This window comes from Carlito syrichta, unplaced genomic scaffold (genome assembly GCF_000164805.1).
Source record: "Carlito syrichta isolate Samal-C Ts95f unplaced genomic scaffold, Tarsius_syrichta-2.0.1 Scaffold301539, whole genome shotgun sequence".
Taxonomy (NCBI): domain Eukaryota; kingdom Metazoa; phylum Chordata; class Mammalia; order Primates; family Tarsiidae; genus Carlito; species Carlito syrichta.
In genome coordinates this window covers 369,549-383,131 of record NW_007245635.1, presented here as the reverse complement: position 1 = coordinate 383,131, position 13,583 = coordinate 369,549, and the positions used below count along the sequence as shown (strand labels likewise).

Here is a 13,583-nt window from a genome sequence, read left to right as displayed (position 1 = left end):
GCAAGTGGCGCGCGCTCCCTGCGCCCCCAGCTCCTTCTTGGGGGGGGGCTTCTGCCGGCGTCTCGCGGTGTGCACGTTTCCAGAAAGGCCCGGGAGAGGTGTTCATCCACAGCCCCGTCTTTGGCCTTTCCCCACGGCCGGTGCAGTCGTAGACAGCCCTCCCACCTCTTGGCTTGGGAGTGGAATTCTGGTGCCTGAAGAGGTGCTGGGGGCGGAACGACCCCCGCCTTAGGTTAGAGAGACCCGCGGTTTCCTACAGTCCCGGCTGCACAGAATTTTCCTGCGGTTTTGCTTTCTGGTCGCCTCCGTGCCTGCAGGTCTCGCCCTGCCTCTCCTGCGGCCTGCCGTGTCCACCCGGCTCCCACAGCAGATTTAGGACCCGTCAGGGTTTCCTAGGAGCCTTTCCAGCGCCCTCTCCCCTTCTCCCCTTTCATCTTGATAAGTTTAAGGGAGTTCTGAGATGTGAAAAAGAAAACCAGCCCTGTGCAGTTAGAAGGGAAGGGAAAACAAAACAAAACAAAATCAAAAACCTCAACACCTTTTGGCTGTAAGTTTGTTGCTGGAAGGAAAAAAAGCAGCAAAATTGTGGGCAGAGAAAAGACGAGAGTCCCCTTAGTCCGGCCAGACCGAGGCCCCCCGACTCCGAGCCGGCGTTGGCGCCGAGGACACAGCCCCTCGGGCAGCAGGAGTCCTCTGCCCTGCCGCCGCCAGCTTTGAAACAATCGTTTCTGCGGATGGGGCGCTCTTTGCCCGCGTTCTGGGCAGATCCGCAGTTGAGTGGAGACGCGGTAGATGCAGACCTAATATTATTTACTATATGACTTCCTGCGTAATATGAATTTTGACCCTTGGTGCTCAGAGACCTCCCCTTCCTCTCTCTTGAGATTTTAGTTTCAGTATTGTTCTTAATGGGCCCGGAGCACATCAGGTGCTGAGGCAGGTACTGGAGTGGAAGATCAACACGCATGCGGGTCTGCACGCTGAGTTCAGATGTGCCCCTGGCAGAGCGATGGAGCTGGTGGGAGTTCTGGCTGCCCCAAAACTGTGTTTTCAACGAAGGCCCACTGCACTCTGTGCACGAGCCATCCTTGGTTTGAAATAGACGGTCAACTAGAATTTCGTTTCTTGGTGGAAAGTCACACGTGGCCCTGGTGGAGCCCCAGCTTGAAGGGCGTGTGGGGGCTCGTTTTATTTTTCTCCCCTGTAGGATTTGGGAGGGTGATAAAAGCAGAAAAAAATACTCGGCCCTCCCAGGGTCCAGCCTTGGAAACTTTCTCCAACAGCCTGAGCCCTGAGAATCCTTTTGCAAATCCCACCTCAGGCCTTTGGGAAGCAGCCCTGCAGGTATCAAGCGAGGGCCGCAGTGGGTTTCTGGGAGCCAACCCCCTAAGTCGGCTGTCTTCTCTCCCTGGGCCTCGCCTTCCTGCCTTCGGCACCCGGAGCCCGGCCTGGCTCCTGGGCCCGGGGCGGCTCCCAGCGGCCTGTGTGGCCAGGCTCACCCTTCGGACTCACCATTCGCAACCGACGCTTATCAGGTTGGCTGGGATGAAGCCTGGGACTCCGGGCCACTGAAGGCAGCCCATGCATCAAGTCAGAGTCTAGAGGGGGCAGCAGGGAATGCGACTCAGACAGGGACCCCAGAGAGGCCGCGTCAGCCCAGGGGCCCAGCTCCACGCCTTGGAAGCACCTCTGGGCGGCAGGCCCAGGCCCTCTATTCTGCAGGGGCTGGTGGGACATCGTGTGGGAGAGAAGGGTGGCTGAGTCTGGCCCCTTTCTCTGCCCCCAGGTGTGCCGGGCAGGTATTTCTGGGACCTCGGGGACTAGACAGCGGTCCCAGCCAGGGCCCTTCTGGGCTCGGCTGACAGGGAGGCCAGCAGAGCCGGGAGGCCCCAGGTGTGTCCGAGGGCCTCCCAGGGCTGCCCTGACCCTCCCCCTCTCTCCTCCCCTTTCCCGCCGCTGCAGGGAGCCAGGTGTGCCGCCCGCCCCTGCTGCACGGATCCCTGCCCTGGCTGGACGGAGGCAAGGCCCTGGGCAGCCACCACACCGCCTCGCCCTGGAACCTCAGCCCCTTCTCCAAGACCTCCATCCACCACGGCTCCCCGGGGCCCCTCTCGGTCTCCCCGCCCGCCTCTTCGTCCTCGCTGTCGGGGGGCCACGCCAGCCCGCACCTCTTCACCTTCCCGCCCACGCCGCCGAAGGACGTGTCCCCTGACCCCTCGCTGTCCACCCCGGGCTCGGCCGGCTCGGCCCGGCAGGACGAGAAGGAGTGCCTGAAGTACCAGGTGCCGCTGCCCGACAGCATGAAACTGGAGTCGTCGCACTCCCGCGGCAGCATGACCACGCTGGGGGGGGCCTCCTCGTCGGCCCACCACCCCATCACCACCTACCCGCCCTACGTGCCCGAGTACAGCTCCGGACTCTTCCCCCCGGGCAGCCTGCTGGGTGGCTCCCCCACCGGCTTCGGGTGCAAGTCCAGGCCCAAGGCGAGATCCAGCACAGGTAGGAACCCTCTCTCCTCGTCCCGCCCCCCTTTCTCCTAAATCCAGGGCCGGGCGGCTCCAGGGAGGGGCCCGCTGGGGAGCTGGGGTGTCCCCAACCCCTGCTGCGACTCCAGTCTTCCCATTCTTCCTGCCGGGGCAGACTGCCGTGTGGGTGTGCCCTCCCCCCTGCCTCATTCCTGCCCTCCAAAGCAGGGGGAGGTGGGTCTGATTTAACTACTCCCCTCCCCATGAGCTGGGAAAAGGAAAAAGACAAACAAAAACAAAGTCGTGCCCTCTCCTGCGTGTCGCAGGACTTCTGGATTCGGCCGGTAACCTTTAGTCAGTTTCGAAGACCAAATGGAAGGCCGAGGGAATAAATCTTGAGTGTTTAATGCTGAAACGAAACCTCCTCAAACCTAAACAAACACTGGTCCCTCCTGTGACCCCTTTGGCCTCTGTCAGTCTGACTGTTCCTCTCACTCAGCCCAAAGGGGTCAGGCCGTGAGGACAGCCCTTAATATAGACACGTATAAATAAAGCGTGTGTGTGCGTGTATGTATGTATTTTGAGGGGAACAGGAACCTGGTTCAACAGTACACGTATTATTTGCATGGAAAAGGGGCTCTTAGCCGACCTTCTGGAAGAGGTGGCTCTGCGTTGGGGAAGCAGTTGAATGAAAATCAAATGTCACACAGCTCAGTTCGTTACCTGCAGAGTCTAGCGCTCTCTGTGCAGGCTGCAGCAGGAAGCTGTATTAGGACAAGTTCCTTGGCGGGTTGGAAGCCAGTGGAGGTAGAAAGGTCTGAGGACGTCCCCAGGTGTGTGGCTCTGCGTCTTCCCTTTCCAAAACGCAAACCTGTCCAGCAGCACGAGGCATGTTTACTCTCCTGATGTCATCGCTTGCATTAAAAAAAAAGTCACACAAAATATTTTTGCTTTAAAAATAAAATAGTCTCTCATCAATTCAGTTTCTCACCGAGGCGATTCAGTCAAAGAGAGGGATCCCCTGAGCTAAGACAGAACTGTGTTTTTGGATGGGATTTTGTGGCAGCTGGGACGTCCCCTTAGGCGTGTCCCCATAGGAAGGGACTGCTTTCTTTGCTCCTCCCTGACACTGTCTCACCTCTGCCCCCTGTGCATTCTCTCTAGATCCTATATAGAAAGCACTAGCGAGCATCACTTGTCTTTTAGGGGTGAGGTGAGCAGTTTTGAACCAGAGCTCCCAAAGCCCCGGTTTGAAAAACTCTAGAGGGAGGGCTCTGGGCGCCCAGTGACCATGAGATCAGTTTTCAGGGTTTTTTTCCAGGGTGACATTCACTCCGACTGCCTGAGCAGGACTGTCTCTATTTAGTTGATATGTTTTAGCTAATCCAATTATTTTCAGACTGCTGCACGCGACAGTTGCATTGTTTATCCCGAGCCAGGAACTTTAATAGAGTCCGGATGCGGTTAGGCTGACAGAAAAACTCAGACCTGCATGTTCAGAACATGCGAGCAGGCAGGAGGGAGAGGGAGGGAGGCTGGCTGGTGGAGTCAAAGAGAAAGCAAGAAGGGAGAGCCAGGAGGAGGAGAGCGGCCCGCCCGCGGTGCCTTGCAGGAGCTGGCCTGAGGGTGGAGGGGAAGGCCTGGGGAGAAACGGGGCGCATGCAGCTTGATCCAGGAAAAAAAACAACAAACCAAAAAAAAAAAAAACACGGGCTGAGGGCGGATGCTGAAAGCACAGCTAGCAAACCTGTGCATTCTGAGGCCGTAATGGGATTTTTTTTAAAGTTCTCTTTTCTGGTGGGGCTGGGAGGTTGGGGGAAGATCGCGGTATCTGAGGCTGGGGTGGTGGTTTGTGTGGGGGAAGGGGACCGAGTGGCTTTTCCAAGAGACTCTGGTTTCTTTGCCCTCGTTTCCGTGTCTGATTTCTCCCCCTCTCTTGGGCGCACTTTCTGCCGCCAGTTCAGCCTTTCTCTCTCTCTCATCTCTTTCCTTAAGACTCTGAACATGGAAGGGAGAAAAAGAGTTACGCTTTCCCTAAACCAGAGCTGGGAACTTGTCTATGCGGTTTTATTTTTTTGGTGAGGGTAAGAGGACGCCATTGCAATTTGGCCTTTTCTTTTCTTTTCTTTCTTTCTTTCTTTCTTTTTTTTTTTTTTAACTTCCTCCTATTCCTTTCTCACAGTCACAAAAACCAAGCACAGCACACCTTGGCTGGCGAGGGAGCTGGGACTTTTGGGAGTGTGGAGGGGCAGTTTCTAGAAGACCCTCTGTGTGCAGGGGGTGGGTGTGGTGGGAATTCTTCAGGAGGGGATTCTCTGGGTTTCAGTGGTTTCTTCTTTTCTGTCTTTTAAAACCTCTTCTTTGCAAACGCATTTGCTGTCGGAGGCGGAGAGAAGAGAGGTTGGCAGAGGTTGTCGCTGGAAACGGTTGAAGTTGTGGTTAGGGTATCTATCGCCTTCTTAGCGCCTGGGCTTTCAGGGCTGGGATCTGTCTCTGCAAACAAAAGACGAAGCCTTTGTGCGAGGGCCTTTCTCAGCTCACCCTCGAACAATCTCTGGCCTGCTGTCTGCCCCCTGGCTCAGCTCAGTCCCGGGGTTTCAGTCCCAGGCAGCACCAGGGGCATTTGCAAATGGCTGGTGAATGCCGAGAGGCTCCGTGGCTCTGTGGTTCTTGTCACCTAAGAGAGAGGTGTCTGCCTGAGCGGCTCATAACAGGCAAGGGGCGAGGAGAGATCGGGGCCTCCATTAGGAAAATTGGCTGTTTGCTGAAGTCACAGACCAGAGGCAGCAGGGAAAAAAAGGAAAAGAAAAAGCCCACACAAGGCGATCGCAAACTTGCCGAGTGAATCAAGACAGAAAATTGCCCCAGTGTGCAAACCTTGTTGGAGAGGCAAGCGTTGCTTGACTTTCAAGGTCCCTCTAAAAAGGAAGCTGTCATGCTCCCCACAGCCCCGGTAAATAAAGGAAATCAGACTGATTGCGTCAGGCCAGGGGCTCCCCCGGTGCCAGGGTGCTTAGGAGCTGGGCAGCCCCCCACGCAGCGACCTCTGCATCCTCACCCTCACACCGCCCCTGCCCAAAGAGGCAGGCACCTGAGTGGCCCTATCTGGGCAGGTTAGGGAGTGGGCCTGCAGTCCCCGCCAGGACAAAACTGGTGCTGCTGCTCCCAGAAGGGGCCGGCCCGGTGCCCACTGGGAACGCGGGAGGGCAGGCCCACGGCCTCCCGGTTGGGGCTGCCACCGGCTTCTCGCCCACTCACCCTTTGCTTCTTCCTGCAAGTCTCCCCCACACCTCGTCTGCCACATCCCTCAGGCTTCAGACCCCAGCGGGAAGGAGTCTGGGTGTGATTCAGTCCAAAGCCCTTTTCGAGAACTGAGAAGCGCTTTGGGGTCCTGAGGAAGGGGCTTCTGGCCAGCAAGTGCAGGGCGTTTGTGAATACTCCGAGGGGCTCTTGGCCGCAGGGCAGGTTCTCTGGATACCCCAGCTAAGATCCTTTTGGAATCTGAAGAAAAAAAAAATTCTCTGAACGCCTCAAAATTTTTTTGATCAAGCCAAATAGACAAAAACTGCTTGGCACCGTCTCCGACTCTCATGGAAAAGGGGCCAAGACCCTCTTCTATTCTCAAAAGTCCTTAACTTCCCTGAAGGACTTGTCCCCAGGGAAGATCACAGGTCTGCAGGTGTGAGCTCCCCCCTGGTTCCTTCCTACTTGTCTGGGGGTTTCCAAAGGCCCCATAGGTCCCAGAGCTGCCAAGCAGGCTTTTCCTCCTTTTAGGGGAGTCACCTTCTAGGCTGTCTTTCCCCCACCTCAGGGTTCCTGGTAGGTTGGTGGTCACTGATTAACCATTTAAAGCCAAACCGTCTTCAGGGCTCATTTTTCTCCCCCGCCCACCCTCTAGTGTCTTCCTCTGGGCCTCCACTCTCTGGAGGACTGGTTTGAGTTGACCACCTCATTCCCGCAGGGAGTGAGAGTCCCAGCTTCTTTCCTGGCACCAAGAAAACTGGGCACGATGGGGGTTGTCCATCGGCCCTCCAGGAGAGAGGAGATTCTCCTAGAAAGCATTCTTCTCTTCCTCTTCTCTGTAGAATTTTCAGAGAAACCAATTAGCAAACTCTTCCCATCCCCAAATGGTCATTTAAGGGATTCCTCCAAGGAACTTTCTGGGGGGGGCGGGTCTAGGTCACTCTCCAGCCCTGTCTGGGGAGTGAATACTACCTAGCCTAACCCAACCCAACCCGGCCTGGCCAGTTTTTTTGTTTATTTTGCTTGTTTGTGTTTTTGAAAAGAGAGAAACTAAAGGCAGGCCTTGGTTAATGAGCCCACCGAGACCCCCTGGCCACCTCGTTAACTTGTCTTTCCCCTTCTCTGGTCTTCCAACCCTTCCCTTCCTCTTTTCTCCTCCTTCCCCCTCTTCTGGGTTCTGGCTTAAAGTTTGCAGGGCACCCCGCCCCCTCCAACTCCGCCCCCCAGCAGCCGCTGCTTGGGGTCCTGGTGTAACTCCAGGGGCTGGAAAGCTATAAAAATCCCTGCTGGCTCCTGACCACTTGTAGACATTTACAGTTGGTTGGGAAGTCAGATCTAAAGGCTGGCTCCTCAAATCAATCGGCCAGTTGATCAATCTATACATCTATCTATTATCTGTTTATCTCTAGCCATGGATTACTCTTCCCTCTCACCCCCATCCTAATCTTCATTGTTTAATCAATCTATATAGACAGACCTCAGGATGGTAAGAGGTCACCTTTGTTTTCCTTTGAGGGAAACGAATGGAATGTTTTGCTTTTGCCACCGTCTGGGGCTCAGGATTTTCTCAGGGAAGCATTTCAGGTTGGGCTCTGCCTCGCTCCTGGGTCTGGCTAGGTCTTCCCCATCAAGTCGAGTCGGCCAAGGAGGGGGTTGTGTTGCCATTTAAGCGGCGGCCACTTCTGCAGACTGTGCGTGTTGGGGGATGGCTGTGCCAGGAACAGAACTCATCTGTCCAACTCTGGGGCCCCCTAGAAGGGAGTGAGAGTGGGAATGCACCCCAGAAAGGAGGAAGAAAGAAAGAGGGTTTCCATTGTGCTCCTCTCCCCAAAATGCCAAATGCTGCCCGCCTTCCTGCGTGTTTCCCTTCCATAAGTGACTCATCTGTGGTTTTGCTTCCAGAAGGCAGGGAGTGTGTGAACTGCGGAGCAACCTCGACCCCTCTGTGGCGGCGAGATGGCACCGGTCACTACCTGTGCAACGCCTGTGGGCTGTACCACAAAATGAACGGGCAGAACCGGCCGCTCATCAAGCCCAAGCGAAGGCTGGTAAGTTCTCCTTGGGAAGAAGCGGATCCCATGCGAAGCACTCTGTGTTTTTCATTTCCTCTCTCCGGGAAGGACAGCTTTCTGCAGGAAACTGGCAGGACAGCTCAGAGTCATGTCAGCTTGTTTGGGACAGCTCCTTCCCCTCCTTTCCTTTTCTCAAATTAGACAGACAGAAGAACTCTCCTCTCTCTTTTTTCTCCCCCAAGGTCGCTTCTAATATTTTGAAGGATGCTGACTTCTTGGGGATCCAACTGGCAGTGTCTTCTCCAATAGGATAATTGTGTTGCCAGTGCCAGGGCTGCTCGTTTAAAGTGCATTGCTACTCACTGCTTTGCAGACACGGTTTGGTATGAGGATGGAGTGTTCCAGAACCATCTAGAACATGTTCCTGAGGGAGTGGCAATTGGTCTCCCGGGCTCAGGGCTCCGAGGACCCTCTTGTGCTAATGCCTTCAGATGGTTGAGGCCGATGAAGTAAATTTCAGAGGCACCAGCAACAAGTGAGCCCAGGGCACGTCTCCTTCTTTTTTGGACTTTGGAATCAAGGGCTTTCCACAGGCAATTCTTGTGGGAAAAGTGGTGTGAGTTTCCTCTTGTTTCAAGCGTTTGGTCTTATTTTCTCTTTGAATTACTATACGTAGAGTGATAGCTTATTTTTCTTCTCCTTCATAAACAACAACAACAGCAAAACTCTTTGACCATTAGGAACCCTTGAAAACCCAGCTTTGTCAAGTATTTATAATGAAAACTAACTGGAGTGGTTCCTTTGTAAACTCGTCCTTGGAAGCTCAGGCCAGCTCCAATCGTGGGTGCTTGTAACTTAGACACATAACAAACGCTAACCACCTTCCAGTGATCCAAATACTTCTGTGGTGCTGACATTAACCATGTAGAGATGAGAGGAGGGGAATTTCCCCATGCAGATTAGTGGACAAATTAGCCTCCATCAAATTCTAAGGGGAGAAAAATCACCTCTGTATTTTTCTTTTTTTGAGTTGGGGATCTCACTCTGTCATCCAGGTTGGAATGCAGATGCAGTGACACAATCACGGCTCACCACAGCCTTGACCTCTTGGACTCAGGCGATCCTCCCACCTCAGTCTCCTGAGTAGCTGGGACTACAGGCATGTGCCACTATGCCCAGCTTATTTTTTCTATTTTTGGCAGGGACAAAGTCTCAAGATCTTGCTATGTTGCCCAGACTGGTCTCGAACTCCTGAACTCAAGCAATCCTTCTGGCTCAGCCTCTCAAAGTGCTGGGATTACAGGTGTGAGCCACCGTGTCCGGCCTGTATTTTGTTTAAAGAGCGGTTTGCTCTCCCGGTAGATTGTAGTGCAACTCAATGCCTTTTACATCTTCTTTAGAAGAAGGAAAATCTTTCTAGGGATGGAAGTGTCCACATGACTTTAATTTTTGGCAATCCTTGATCTTTAGGCTTTATTGTTTCTGGTCTTTCCCTTTCTCCAACTTTCTCAACCTTCCCCCACTTCTCCTCATGCAGTATGGTATTTTTTTTTTTTTTCTTTTTCTCTTGTGCAAAGCTGACTTCCTAGGAAAAAGCTGCCGGATATCTGAGCACTGGAGATAACTCACAAACAACAACTCAGCTTCCCCAACCTAAACACCAAGATGTTTGAATGTATCAGAACAAGAAGTGTTTGGAAAAAAAATGGCTGGAGGTGTCAGCATAGAATGAATATGATCACACCACAAAAGAATGTTTTGAATCACTCAAAACCTGGCCTTAGTAAAAAGAGAGAGAGAGAGAGAGAGAGAGAGAGAGAGAGAGAGAGAGAGAGAGAGACACCTAACAACAAATCTTCTTGTTAAAATAAGTCTTGGTACCATGATAGTTTTGTTTTATTTTGGAGGGTAAAAAAGGGTGAAGTCTCAAGTGCTGGGCTGGTGGATTAAGCAAGAGTTCTTTGACATTTTCTCGGGTTTTCTTCTGTCTGGTCTGATTGCAGAGGAGGGCTCTACTTCCATTTTATACCATTGGGTTTCTACTCACCTTTTATAGGAAGCCTCTAGAACTCTGAGTAATAATTGCTTTTAATTTTAGAACTCATTGGCTGTCACCCTTTAAGCTGTCTTTTCTTTCTTAATCATCTGTCCTGGGTGGCTTGGTATTTTTAGTTCCATTGAATTCAGACACTGCAGGGAGACACTCAGGACACGTTCACATTTTTTTTTTTTTTTTTTTTAGTTCTTAAAGACATTTGACTTCTGAACACCTAGAACCTTTCGTGTCCTTCTGTCCTGCGTTTCCTGTCCCTTTACCACAGCTCCATCTTTCCAGCTCACAGTATCTGTTTTATGCATTTGCGGGTTCACTGAAGACCACCCAGCCCAGAACATAGCTGGCTCTTCTGTGACATGCATATCTAACACAGAATAAACTCATGCAGGAAACAGAAGAGAGGACTGGAGGAAAGATCCATAGGATTTTTTTCCCCCTGGTGTTGCCAAGACTTTCATATGTCTCAGAACCAGCAAGAGGCTGGGCAGCTTGCTTTATTAATATACTCTGTCTCCTGCTAGCAATCCAAACAGTGTGGCTTTGGGAGATTCTAAGTTCCCATAAAGTCTGTAGAACTGGAAACATATTCTGTGCCTGCTTGTATGTGTGTTACTGTCAATACTCTGCAAAGGATTATACACTGTACTTCATCTGGGGTTCTGAGTTTACCAGGTGGCATTGTACGCTTGCACTATGCCTTGATTTATTTTAAAGAAAACAAACAAAACATTATAGGGCGGGGCATGCTGACTCATGCCTGTAATCTCAGTACTTTGGGAGGTTGAGATAAGAGGATTGCTTGAGGCCAGGAGTTCTTGGGCAACATAGCGAGACCCCATCACTACAACAAATGAAAAAATTGGCCTGGTGTGGTTTTGTGCACCTGTAGTCCTAGCTCCTCAAGAGAATCATTTGAACCTGGGAGTTCGAGGCTGCAGTGAACTATAACCATGCCACTGCACTCCAACCTGGTCAACAGAGTGAAATTCTGTCAAAGCATCAACACAAAACACATACACAAAAAACCCCCCAAAACACAGATACACACACACACAGAAAATAAAAAGGGGAAAAAAGCACTATGGGGAGATAATAATTATCACATATAATTGTCAAAATCACGGAAACATGGGTTTTATGTAGTACTTTTTTCTCAAGAGTCCACAGTGGAGCAGTTATTTAAGTATTAAATCATCATGCTTTATAAAGGCAGGTGGGAGCAGGTATAGGGAGTTCGAATCAGCACTCTTGGACTGTGGTGAGTTATTTCAAAATGGTCAGCAAAAGAAAAAGGTAGCACTTTCTCCATTCTGGTAGCTAAAGGCTGTTTTTAGTGTCCAGCTTCTTAGAACACAGAAACGAAAGAATTGACTTTAAAAAAAAGCGGAGCTCTGTGCCTTAGAGGCCACAGGGACATTTCTGAAGAACAATTTAGTGACTTCGAAAGGAAAAGAATTCACTTGGTGGATTAGAATTTGTCACTGGGTTTCCATATCTGCTGCTTCGGGTATTTGCCTTAACTGTTTGCTTGAGAAAAAATATTGATAGAAAAGTGCACCAGGATTCCTGGAGTTCTTTTTTGTGTTCTTACAACCATTCCAGAATTGTCTCCTTCCCAGATGAAGGCTAGCTGAATTCTTTCTCCTTTTGCCTTTTCCTTGACAATATTTTTGAGTTCAGGAACAGATATAATTTTGCAGTGAGAACTCTCTTTCTACGGTAGGGGGGTGAGCGAGGGAGAGAGGTGTGCATGAGAAGTGACTCAATTTCGCTTCCTTTCAACAGTTTTTGAGTTTCTTTTTTTTTAAGCATGAACACAGAGACTGGCCACCCGACCAGTTTAAATGTGTCAGAAAGTGCGAGAAAAATCTCCCTTCTAAAGGAAAGGAAGGCAGGACACAACCAAGGAATTAGAATTCAAGTTGAGGCTGACCTTTGACCTGCAGACATCTATTCGGTGACCAGCAAATAGGAAATACCTAATTTCACAAAGGTGGTGTGAGATCAGGGGGCTGGGGGCATCCAGGCCCCCTGATCAATGGCCAGATCCTTGGTCTTTCCAGTGTGCTTCATTCACAGACAGCCACCTAAAGGGATGGAGGGTGGTTGTCCCGGCAGAGGGCAAGTGACCAAGTCTGAAAGTGCAGGCTGGGTAAATTTAGGACTGCTGCAAATTTGACAAGGTCTTGTTGGCTTACACGTCCTGCTTAGTGCTTTCCGAGTTATGCCACCCTGAGTCTATGCCATACGCGTGCCCAGAGAATGTAATTCTCAAGGAACGAGCCTGAGATGGCATCAGCACGCCGCTCTCTGCTTAATCCAGCATGTATCTGGAACCTCTAGCATGCTTTGGCTGCTTGGGTTTGCCCTTCCAGTGCCGTGAGTGTGTCTTGATGGCCGCTGGGGATTGATATTCTTGGGAGGTGTGATCGAAAAAGATCTTTGGTGGCCCTGGGCCTGCCGAACAAGGCAACCGAAAGCCAGGAACCAAAATGAGTCTGGCTCATTCAAAAATTGCCCCTCCGTAAACACGAACCCTCTGGTGCCCTTTGGGAGGCGGGGGCAGGGGTTCACATGCTCAGGGAGGTGGCCCCGGCTTCCTGCTCCCCATGCATTTGGCACCGGGAGCAACGTGCTACATTCTGACGGCGTCACTGCCGTCCCATGCGCTCCCGTCCTGTGGATGGGTGACATTTTTCTTCTCGAGGCAGCATTTGGGGATCTTTGTGACTTTCATGTGGGCCACTTGCTAGTTTTGATTTCAGTGATAATTTCTTCCTTCCTTTTTTTTTTTTTTAAACCCGTCTCCGTCGTGATGGCGACACCTCTGACATTTGTTTTGATTTTACCCTCTCCTCTTTCCCTGCTCCCAGTCTGCGGCCAGGAGGGCAGGGACGTCCTGTGCGAACTGTCAGACCACCACCACCACGCTCTGGAGGAGGAATGCTAACGGGGACCCCGTCTGCAACGCCTGTGGGCTGTACTACAAGCTGCACAATGTAAGTGGTCGGGCCCGGCCCCAGGGGGCTCCCTTCCCAGTGGCATGCCCAATCCATCAACTGTGTCTCCATTGCCTTTTCGAGCACCCCCCCGGACCCTGCCGCTCGACGTGAATGCCCACCTTGGGGCCAAATAAAGGGCCTCAGATAGTTGGTGCCGTAGGACCTCGCTTGGAAAACACTTTGTTCAGATCAGGCTTGCTGAGACCCCGGGGTTTAAAGACCGAGAGCCACACACACCCTCCTCAGTGTGCAGGGGACCTACTCTGTGTGATGTGACAATCCCAGATGCTGGGCGGGACGAAAAGAGTCACCGGCTCTATTTTGTTGCTTGCTTGCATTTTAAACTTTCTGCAAAGAAGAGACAGGGAGTGAAAAAGAAAGGTGACTAGAATTGTGGTGTGTCACGGGGCCTCCTGCTTCCAAGATTGATGGAAGGTGACGTATCCCGGTTACATCTGTGCTGAGAATTTTAAATGGATTCTCTGATAAAAAGACAAGCAATGAAAGGTCTGAGAGATTTCAGCTGATGCCTTCGTCCTGAACAGTGTTTACATGCCTGCAACTCCTGAGGAGGGTGGCCGGCCCGGGGAGGTTGTCACGCCAGGGACAAGGAACTCGGTCCCTTTTCTCCTTCTATGTCACAGTGGCAGAGGGTCATGGCCTGTTGCCTGGGTTTAGTTGTGGTGTTTCTAATGTTTCCCATTTGGGGATCTTCTCATCCTGTAGTATCTTGATCTTATTTTTTTTTAACGTGCGTGTGTGTGTGTGTCTGTGTGTGTGTGTGTGTGTGTATGGATTTCCGCCC

General features: G+C 51.6%; 1 protein-coding gene across 1 annotated transcript in view; it reads left to right on the top strand.

Moving 5' to 3' along the window:
* The first annotated feature begins 1,955 nt into the window (after positions 1–1,955).
* The window catches only part of GATA3 (GATA binding protein 3), a 16,402-nt gene continuing 4,774 nt past the window's right edge, over positions 1,956–13,583 (top strand). Inside the window, exons 1-3 of the mRNA XM_021710789.1 lie at positions 1,956–2,499; positions 7,611–7,756; positions 12,650–12,775. Coding sequence (XP_021566464.1) covers positions 2,301–2,499; positions 7,611–7,756; positions 12,650–12,775 — 471 coding nt within the window. The 5' untranslated portion in view covers positions 1,956–2,300. The remainder of the gene's footprint in view (positions 2,500–7,610; positions 7,757–12,649; positions 12,776–13,583) is intronic.